The 11,116-nt window shown below is 37.3% G+C and overlaps 1 protein-coding gene across 1 annotated transcript in view; it reads right to left on the reverse strand.

The window, feature by feature from the left end:
• Positions 1-2,097: 2,097 nt before the first annotated feature.
• Positions 2,098-11,116, reverse strand: part of LOC107298913 (transcription initiation factor TFIID subunit 2) — a gene marked incomplete at its 5' end in the record, with an annotated part of 25,449 nt that continues 16,430 nt past the window's right edge. Inside the window, one exon of the mRNA XM_015828271.1 lies at positions 2,098-3,443. Within this exon, the coding sequence (XP_015683757.1) occupies positions 3,178-3,443 (266 nt within the window). The remainder of the gene's footprint in view (positions 3,444-11,116) is intronic.

The following is an 11,116-nucleotide window of genomic DNA, read 5'->3' on the forward strand; positions in this document are numbered from 1 at the left end:
ATTCTCCAAGGCGCCTGAAGGCAGGACGAGAAGCAACGGATGGAAACTGATCAAGGAGAGAAGCAACTTAGAACTAAGGAGAAACTTCCTGACAGTTAGAACAATTAACCAATGGAACAACCTGCCTCCAGAAGCGGTGAATGCTCAAACACTGGAAGTTTTTAAGAAGAGGCTGGACAGCCATTTGTCTGAAATGGTGTAGGGTTCCTGCCTGAGCAGGGGGTTGGACTCGATGACCTCCAGGGTCCCTTCCAACTTTTTTATTATTATTATTATTATTATTATTATTATTATTATTATTATTATTATTATTATTATTATTATTATTAACACGAGTGCGTTGAAATAGTCAAGGTTGAGATTTGTCTTAATGAATGACCAAAGTAGGTTCCAGTCTTGAACATTCTATAAAAGTATCCAAAATTTTAATTTACTTATACAACACGGTAAGACCAGTTCTATTGAATCGATCAAAAGCGTACTTTGGCCAGAGGTCAATTCCTAGGATAACCAACCAGATGTTTTAGGTTTGGAGTTTACAGACAGGACACTACTCCGTTCATTCAATGATACTGAGAAAATGTGTCCCATCAATTGCATAGTTTTATGAACATGGAAATACCCTGCTTCCCAAAATTTATTTATATCATTATTTATTAAATTTATATACCATCCTTCTCACTGTTTGGGTGATTCTAGGTCTAGATATTAGGATTAACCTAAATTAACTTATTTCACTCCAATGGGATTGGCCCACACCAATCATTCTGGTAGACCCCCTTGGTCAAGGAATTCCAGCTGGCTGGGTCCGGGAGAGGAGCCATTTCTGCCGCAGCTCCCATCCTCTAAAATATTGTGTCCTTCAAGGTAAGATCCACTTTCACCCTCTTAACCTTACAAAAGAGCCTGAAAACCTGGCTCTGCTGATTGGTCTGGGCCCCTGATGGGGGTATCCCAGGCTGGAGGTGGTTAATGGATTTTGAAGAAGACCCTATCCCATTATATTTTGGTTTCTAACTTATCTAATTTCTGTTAATTTTAATATATAATAATACTAATACTAATACTAATAATACTAATAATACTAATAATAAAGTTGGAAGGGACCATGGAGGTCATCGAGTCCAACCCTACACCATTTCAGACAAATGGCTGTCCAGTCTCTTCTTAAAAACTTCCAGTGTTGGAGCATTCACCGCTTCTGGAGGTAGGTTGTTCCACTGGGTAATTGTTCTGTCAGGAAATTCTTCCTTAGTTCTAGGTTGCTTCTCTCCTTGATCAGTTTCCATCCGTTGCTTCTTGTCCTGCCTTCAGGCACCTTGGAGAATAGCTTGACTCCCTCTTCTTTGTGGCAGCCCCTGAGATATTGGAACACTGCTATCATGTCCCCCTTCGTCCTTCTCTTCGTTAAACTAGATTTAACGAAGAGAAAGATTTAATGATTTAATGGTTTGTATTTTTGCTTTTATGATGTTATAAGCCACCTAGAATTGCCTCACCATGAGATGGGCGGTATATAAATTTAATAAATTACAGTTTATTTGAGGATGAAGGGTGGTATAGAACTTTCAAGTGGTAAAATAAGTCAATGCAACCCATGAAATACAGTTTGACCAGAAATGGCTTTCAACTGCAGTAAGTAGCTGAAATTTTCTTTGAATATAAAACAGAAAACCTACTTGTAGATTCAATGGCTGTTATCTCATACTGAGAGGCTCTTCTGAACAGCTGTTCCACAGCACGCTATTGTTTTCTAAGTAAATCAAACAGAACAACAACAATACAAAACTGATCACAGCAAAAAACTGAGGCTTGAATGAAGAAAATGTTGCATCAAGATAGAGCAGATTCCAGCTAAGAACCAGCACTTCTATGCTAATTGAAAGTATACAGGACATTTAACAATCGTACTCCAAGGATTCCATATAGAGATAATAATGCACTTTTGGGATAATATAGCAATAACAGGACAGACGAAACCCAACTTCCATGGTGGCACCTATTTTTCTTTTCCTCATCTTAACTATCTATACAAAAGCCAAAGTTCAGAATATTTAATAGTGCATTGTACAAAAAGTTTATTAATGAATGGCGTTATTTATTTTTTTAAAAAACACACACAATCTTTTTGGCTACCTTATTTAATCATCTTTTGTAAACCAGCGTTGTCTATTGAAACAGATGTTAAATAATACTAAAGAAATATGCACACAAAATTATAAAAATGTTTAGCCTAAGGCTGAATTCTCAAGGGAAAAAAAAACCTGGACTAGTGTGAAGACAACTCAAATTGTAGAAAATTAACAGAGCGAAAAAACATAATATCACGTAGAATTGAGTAAAAAAGTTAAAAACCAGTCCTATTTTACATAATAATCACAGCTTTTCAAGAGACTATCTGGTGGGTGTTTATTATTACAATGAATAAAACTCTTTAAATTACAGCGTCATGCTTTATTTGCTGTACATTTAAAAGTGTTTTGTTCAAGTGCTTCCCATCAATCTGATGAGAAACTAGACATTTTTTGCCCTGTTGTCTCTCCCACAACTATATTTTAAATGTTGATACCTTAATCAGCATTCTAAGGTAGAGCTTCTTTTGCCAGTTTTGTCATTTTTGTTTAAACACCGTTCTCAGTTACGAGTCTGATTACAGAGCGCAGAATAGATAGCAATTTTTTCCCCTGCCAAAGTAAACAATCCAATGGACTTGACTGTCAAAGGTTGCCATGTTCAAACAAGTTAAATTCATTTTTTTAAAAGAGTTTAAAAAGCGGTGGGACAGTTGAAACAGTTAAGGAATAAAAAGAAAGGAAAAAAAAAAGAATTCTACAAATGTTTCAGGAAGCTCAAATTATGTCCTACAACATTATACCAAGCACTAGAGCTTTTTGAGAAGGTTGGCCATCCGGCTTTCGTTTAATACTTACTTCACATCATGAAAGCCATTTGAAGTTCAACATACACAAGTATTAACAAGAATATAAGGCAGGTAGCTGGAAGAACATTTTGATAAGATTCCTAAACCCTCATTCATTCCCCTTGTCTGAGTGTGATCAATGCCTCTGACCAACAGAAGAGCAACTTGGGATCTCGTCTAAGTTCTGAACTCCTGTGGCACCTTGGCTTTGATTATGAAGACCCACCAAGGCTCTCTCCGTCCCAGGGTCTTTTGCATCAGTCTGACAAGGAGGGTGAGTGAATGGACCGTCCACTGGCTGGGCTGTTGGAGAAAGTGAAAGGCTCTTTCTCTTTCTCCTTGTTGTCATGCTTGTGTTTATGCTTATGCTTGTGCTTGTGCTTCTTCTTCTTCTTCTTGTGTTCATGGTGGTGGTGATGGTGGTGCTCACCATGCCTGGAAGAGCCGGACTCTTTAGCAAAACCAGCCAGAGAAGGCAGAGGTGCCGGCAACATGTTTGCCTCCAAGGAAGACTGTTCTTTACCTAAAGTTAAAAAAGGGAAAACAGGTTCATAAAAAACACACACACACACACACACTGAAAAAATTGAAAAGATGGAAGCTCTGCCCTCATTACTGCTGCACAATCGCTTTAACAGCATCTCTACTATAGATTTATTTAATAGGTTTCACTATTACAAACCTTATATTGCAAGTCACTCTATCCATTTTTATTATGACTGGGAAAAAATCAATTTATACAAATATTGTTATAGAGTTATTAAAACTATCTGTAAAACGTGCACAATCAGGAGACAGACGTATCATGGGGAGGGTACAGCTTGGTTCTTATATATAGTTATTAGGCCTTTTGGCAATAAAAGCAAAATGGTGGACATATTTTAGGATGCTTTCTTGACTTCCTAATCTACTTGTAAACCTGGTGGTTTCTCCTGATAAGAGATTTCCTGGTAGTCTCCCTATCCAAGTAGAAGCCAGCTTAGCTTAGCAATGTTCTTTCTATGGTTAAAAAACAGTAAGAGCCCAAATATAACATGATGGCTCAATTTCAACATAACAGGAAGCCCATTATCTGGCACTATGCGTAACTGGGAATAAGCAAGCATTTTACAATCTGGTAAAATGTGCCCACCAGGTCCACGCCACCAAACTAGAGGAAGAACTAGAGAAACCTTGTCAGCAGCTTCTTCATCATTACATCTGAATCAGAATCCCTGTCCTTTTTCTCCTCGGACAAGTCAGATTCAATAAGCCACAAACAAAACCTAATTTACCAGTCTGACTTCTTAAGCGAAACAAGGGCGGTATTTAGGGCTAAACAAACCAAGAACGAAGGCTTCTTGGCTTATTCACTGGGTTCCTCTCATAGGAAGTGTCAAGAGCAATAGCAATATACTTGGTTTTTCCTGGAAAATTACAATTCCAACTAGAAATCTAGACTGCACCACTCACTAAGATATCACATCAACTCCCTCACAACCTGAAGCAAAAGCATTCACGTTCTGCAAGGATTGGTACCACGCCACCAAAATTGGTTGGATAGTGAGACAGACAGCATATAGATTTAATAAATAAATAAATAAGCACGATGCAGTAACTGAATAGCCAGCATGGAAAGGAACACCCAAAAGAGACGAATGCAGTAAGTAATCATTTCCACAATGGCTAGTTACTGTAACAAGGTAAAAAGGAGATGGGATAGAAATCTCAACATTAATTTTTGTTCCTACTCGGAGTGTAAAACACGAATGGGGGAAGAGGATGTGGCGAGAAAGAAAGTTTCATATACACAGCTGCAATTTCTTATACTCCATAAAGTTGCAATCTACAGAAAGAGATAACCAAGTTATTTGGTAAACTCTGCAATGATTCAATTGTATCCCAAATCCTAAACTTTGGACTACTATTATCTCCTAGTAAAGTAAATGTCAGTTTGCAGCAGAGATTATGGGGATAAGATGTTCTTAAACTTCAACCTGGAAAGATTTAACAGCCGACTCCTGAATATGCTAAACTGTACCGCTACACTTCTATAATCTTGACTACAAGCCAAGCTGAATTTAATATAATTAAACAACTGTATAGAATCATTTTCTTCTTTCTGTTACATTGAAACTTTGGTAACAACTTCTGAAAGGCTCCAGGAGTGTCCTCCAAGGCTTTTGAAGACGGCACGTAATTTGGACCCTTTCCATCACTGTATCAGTTCATAACATTTTCTCTTTTGCCACCCCTCTCTAGATTTCAGCATTTGCTCTCATTTCTGATTAGCATGGGAACATTTGCAGCAAGATGTTGCTCCACAAGGACGGTAACGTTTCTTCTATGGGGTTAGAGTAGATTAGATTAGCGAGGTCTCCCTAGGCATCCCAAGGATATTGTTTCTTCATGTTGCCGTTTCTATAATGTGCAGAATTTCTTGCCTTGTTCTATTCCCAGTCCAGCCTCTGGCCACATAATTACAGCTTCTACATTACAGGCTTACTGTTTTAATTACAAAGCTGTCATCCCTGGTGATTTGGGTACACACATCTAAGGCACGATAAACCATACCAGATTTTAGGCTCATTGCAAAACACAAGTATAGAATCAGATACAAAAGTACAAAATGAATTTTTCAGGCTGTCAAAACAGGAATGTAATGGTGTACATTAGAAAGGAAAATCAAGTAGATATAGGATGTCAAATGCTTAAACTTCAGCTAAATTTTTAGCTAAAATTCAAGTTGTCAGAGAAATATTTGCAGTCCTTTTTTCTATGTCTCTTATAAATATCTTGTGTATTTTTCTTTGGAAAAAGGTAACACAGAGATTTATTCAAAGGAACTCTGCCTTTGAAGTATCTGCAATCAAACTTAAACAAAATTAAGGCCTATAAAAGAGGACCATAAAGGCTCTCAAACATCTTCTAAGTCGATTGGAAGATAAATTTCAGTGATTTGTAGGTTTTTTTACCTCAGGGGAAAAAAATAGGCAAAGTTTCAAAATCAAAACATGAACTTAAAGTCCTTACCTGCCTAAATGTCTTGTGCTCACCAAGTTAGGAGAAATCAGAAATGCTCAAATAATATATATGCAATTCATTAAGCTCAACATAAATATTAAAAAGGAAGATAAAAGGCACTTGCTTTAAAATACTCTCTCTCTTATTAATTCCAGATTGTAAATTCACTTGCCAGCAGACTTTTTTCTAGATATCTCTACTAAAACTAACTCTCCATGTAAAAGTACAGTGGTAAAATAGCTTTTAAATTTTAGCTAGGTTCTTTTTGCTTTGGTGGTGGTGGGGTGGTTTTTTTTATATATTCTATGTTCTTTTTAATTCTGTGGGTTTTGTAGTTCATATTTTCACCATTTCATTGTTTGTTTCACTGTTCATTTGTATGCTTATATTCAGTTTATTTTGTGACCTTGCTATAAAATATAATAAAACAGAGGAAAAAATTGCAAGTACGATGACAGTGTAATGCTGGTAATATTATCAAAGGTCAACCTCATTCAAATGAAGCATTCATAATTATTATTTTAGCTAATAGTGATAAGTGCTAGCTTTGAAAATTTGCTGGCAAGCAAATTTAGAGTCTGGATCAAATAAGAGTTAATCTTTAAGGCAAGTACCTTTTATCCTTCTTCAGATATTTGTACTGAACGTAATTACTGGGATTCTGAAAATATGGTCCCAGCAATATCAAAGTTATCGTTCTGGTGAATACTGAGGTAGCACCAGAGTGGTAATCACTGTTCAACCAACTCCACCCATGATAAACGACTACAATCTTCTCAGCTACAGATAGTCCTCAATTTACAACTATCTACTATTCAAAGTTACAACGGCACTGGAAAAAGTGATTTATGACCCTGCACTTATAAACATCAGAGCATCTCCATGGTTATGTGATCAAAATTCGACTCAGCATGTATGTATGATGGTTGCATTGTCCCTTGGTCATGTGATCGCCATTTCAACCTTCCCAGCCAACTTCCAACAAGCAAGGATAATGGGAGAAACAGTTTTGCTTAATGACATGATTCACTTAACTGGAATAATTTGCTTAACAACCATGGCAAAAAAATAAATAAATCATAAAACCAGACACAACTCACTTAACAACTCACTTGCTTAGCAATGGAAATTCTTGTCCCAATTGTGATCGTAAGTCGAGGACTACGTATACTTTTCACCGCTCTCCCTTCATTTCCCACTCTCAAATATAGTTTGCTAATGCCTTGAATTTTAGCACCTAATTTTACAATATGGATAACCACATCCATAATTCTCTCTGGCTAAGGCGTGCTCTATGGGCTCCTCATATTGTTGGGAGGCAACGCATTGGCTGTGCTCATTCTGCAGCCTCTCAGGCTGTTTTTCTCCTCAAATAACCAAAATGTCTCCCTCAATAACTGACTGGAAGCACCACAAAGGGTGAGGTGCCCACATTTGCTTTTGAAGGGATGACTAATACCCTTTTGGAACAGAACNAAAAAAAAAAAAAGGTGGGGGAGGATTTCAGAGATTAAACACTCTTAAATCAGCCCTTATAGTTGACTTAACACGGTCCACAATTCCAGCTACATTTTATATGTATGTGTACAATTTTAGATCCCAAAATTTTCCTGATCTCTTTATAATCTTATATAATTGGGAAAGGAACCAGGTTGGTGTAGTGGTGAAGGCACCAGGCTAGAAACTAGGGGACTGTGAATTCTAATCCCGCCTTAAGTCGGAAGCCAACTGGGTGACCTTGGGCCAGTCATTTTCTCTCAGCCCTAGGAAGGAGGCAATGACAAACCACTTCTGAGAACCTGCCTAAGAAAACCAAAGGGGCTTGTCCAGGCATTCTCCAAGAATTGGACACAATTGAATGGAAGGAAAGGAAGGCTGGTAAAGATGAATGCCTCTTGATGGCAGCCACTATAATGTTTGTTGTTGTTGTTAGTTGCGAAGTCGTGTCCGACCCATCGCGATCCCATTAACAACGTTTCTCCAGGCCTTCCTATCCTCTACCATCTTCTGGAGTCCATTTAAGCTCACACCTACTGCTTCAGTGACTCCATCCAGCTACCTCATTCTCTGTCGTCCCCTTCTTCTATTGCCCTCAATCTTTCCCAGCATTAGGCTCTTCTCCAGTGAGTCCTTCCTTCTCATTAGATGGCCAAAGTACTTGAGTTTCAACTTCAGGATCTGGCCTTCTAAAGAGCAGTCAGGGTTGATCTCCTCTAGGACTGACCGGTTTGATCGCCTTGCAGTCCAGGGGACTCGCAGGAGTCTTCTCCAGCACCATAGTTCAAAGGCCTCAATTCTTTGGCGCTCAGCCTTTCTTATGGTCCAACTTTCAACTTTTTTTTTTTAATGTTAGAACAGGTCTTTTTTTAAAAAAAAAATCTCATAGTGATTAGTATTTCTCTACTACTCCTTTTATTTAAAAAGATTAATAATGGGTTAAAAAACAAATATAGAAGAAAGAGGCACTATGATGCAATGGACAGAATTTTGGCTACAGATCCAACACAATACAGATTCAGTATGAATGGTCTAAGTTACAAAGCTTATTGCTGGATGTTTGGGCAGCTTTTATTTGAATGCTTATCTTATCTTACAAAGTAGTTACTAAATTGGGGAGCATACACACACATACGCATGGGGGAGGGGGGGGAGAGAGAGAGACAGACATAAACCTGTACTCTGACCTGAGGTTTGACTAAATATAAAGCTATTATTTCTTAAACAAAAAAATCTGTAATCATATTTTAAATAATATATCTTACAAAAACCGTTTGCAATAGCATACTCCATGTTTTGTTATATAGCATGGTAGAAAGAAATGTTCCAATATAATCGGAAAGCTAAATTTAAATGAAGATGAGAATTCAGTCTGGTTGTTTGGATTTTTCTGGTCTCTGTGAGAGGGTGATTGACCCTACTGTTTTGAAGATTGAATAACAAATAAAGTCTGTTTTTTGTAGTATAAGTCAAGTTTTGAATGACATCAGAGGGTGAAGAAGAGGTTGCACTGATGTTTTCAAAGCTACTGTACTTAAGGCAAAAATATAATTAACATCCAACAGTGCTCATGTTTGCTTCTGAAGAATCATAGATTTGGGTTGTACAAAAAATTACTATTGTATATCAGATCATTTTTTCCATTTTTTCCCCATTTTGTATACAGAGTCATTTTTTCCCATTGTCAACTAACAAAAGCAAAAAGTTATGATAATGGATATTAATATTACTGATGACTATTTCCACTGATTTAAAATCCTTCCCTATGAAGAAATTATAGAATTTGAACAGTTTGGAAATAAACTAATATGGACAAAACTAAAAATGTTCAAAGAACCACACGCAAAAAATTCCAAACATTTTAACATAAAAACAGAATTATTAAATGCCCAAATAACCACTGTAAGAGTTTAGCTAAAATAACACTAGATCAAGGCCTATAAACCTCATTTAAAAAAAGAATACACTTTTTTATTCAACCGATTAAACTACTAGCTTGTATTAATTGACATATGAATAATACAAGTCTGATGAAATGACATTTTTTTAAGATGGTGCAACAAGTCATCTTAGAAGATGTTATTTCTCCACATTAAGAGTACAAATGCTACTGACATACTCCAGATCCAGGTGCTTATCCAATGAATTAAGTTTCAATAAATTAAATATTTAAAAAACCAATTTGTTGAGCTGATCAAGAGAACATCAGGCTGCCACGAGATCTCCCAACGAAAGCCAAATGTTGTCTAAGAAACCTCTGCCCTGATGCTTGTCCCAAAGGTGCTTTTACAAAAGGCAACTAGATTTTCTTGCTTTTTTCTTTGAAAATATTTCACTTCTTGGATGAGAAGTTGTCTTTTGGAAAAAGCACCTTTGGGACAACCATGACCTGGATGATGGAGGATCTCCATGCCCCAATGCTTGTTTCTCATATAAGTGGCCATTCATTCAGTGATCATTTGAAATTATGCCAGTGCTGGAACTCAGGGCTGTTGCAGAGCTCCTGTGGTCCCCTAATTGCAATCTGGGTGCTTGGTAACCTGCACTTATGGCAGGTTGCCAAGTGCCCCGTGATGTGATCATCGTGTGCAATCTTCCCTGCCAGTTTCCCCAGAAAGTCAATGGGGAAGCCAGCAGGAAAGGTTGTAGGCCACTGCCACCTGTCTGATGTCAACGCTGCAAATACTGTATATTCTTGCTTTGACAATATGCAGAACTGTCTGGTATTTTTATAGTTAAACCAGGCAACAGGGTAAAAGGGAGGAGAATAAGGATAGCCCGGGAAAAAGAAACCGGAAGTAAATCACATCTTCCAAGTTGATTGGAAGATGTGAACCATGACCCCAAAATAAGGGGGGGGGAAATGCTTAGAATGTATATGCGTAATGGAAAAGAAGCCAGACCTAAGCATTTCCACCATGCTGTACTGACGTCTCTGTAACCTTAATAAATGCTTTTAGGAAAAAATATGCCTGAAAGTCCTTTTAAGTGTTTCGTTAATCAGACACATGACATCTGGAGGACTCTCTCTGGTTCCTGGGGGCTGACCATAAAGAATGGTTGTGAAATCCAATGAGATGTTCTGGGTTTTCAAATGCCAAGTGTCCAATTCTATCTTTATTTTCTTTCTAAAGCTAGTATACAAATTTCTAGCTCCTTTTCTAAGTCCGAAAGCAGAACAGAGTTGGAAGCTTCTCAAATTGCTCAAATATCCAGTTGTGACCAAATAGGAACTGGGGTAATTAACTGGTATAATTAAGGACTACTTATGAACGTAAGAATTTCATGTACTTATCCCCAAATCTTTTTTTAAATAGATATATAATTGAATCTAAGTATCCCAGAAAGTATGATATCTCATTTTTAGAGACAAAACATTACTTTGCAGGATTCAGTGATTATTTAGAATAAATGTGATCCTCTAATAGATTATTAGCCTGCTGTAGGTTTCTATCATAAGAGCCAAGTAGCCTGAAAAATACAAAGAGGCAGCCATTTGGATCTCAATTCAATTGATACTAAACAATTCCAAGCGTGCAGCTGTTTCCTAGAATGGTCCCTGAGGTAACATCTGTTTATTTTCTGGCACAAATCTCCAGGAACTCTTGTTTATTACTTTATACCCCCAATGGGCAGTATAAGAATAGCACAAAACAAGTATTATGAAATGCTAATAAAGTGCTATAAATACCGGTT

The sequence above is a fragment of the Protobothrops mucrosquamatus genome, unplaced genomic scaffold (genome assembly GCF_001527695.2).
Source record: "Protobothrops mucrosquamatus isolate PMUCROS unplaced genomic scaffold, P.Mucros_1.0 scaffold4361, whole genome shotgun sequence".
NCBI classification, from domain to species: Eukaryota; Metazoa; Chordata; class Lepidosauria; order Squamata; family Viperidae; genus Protobothrops; species Protobothrops mucrosquamatus.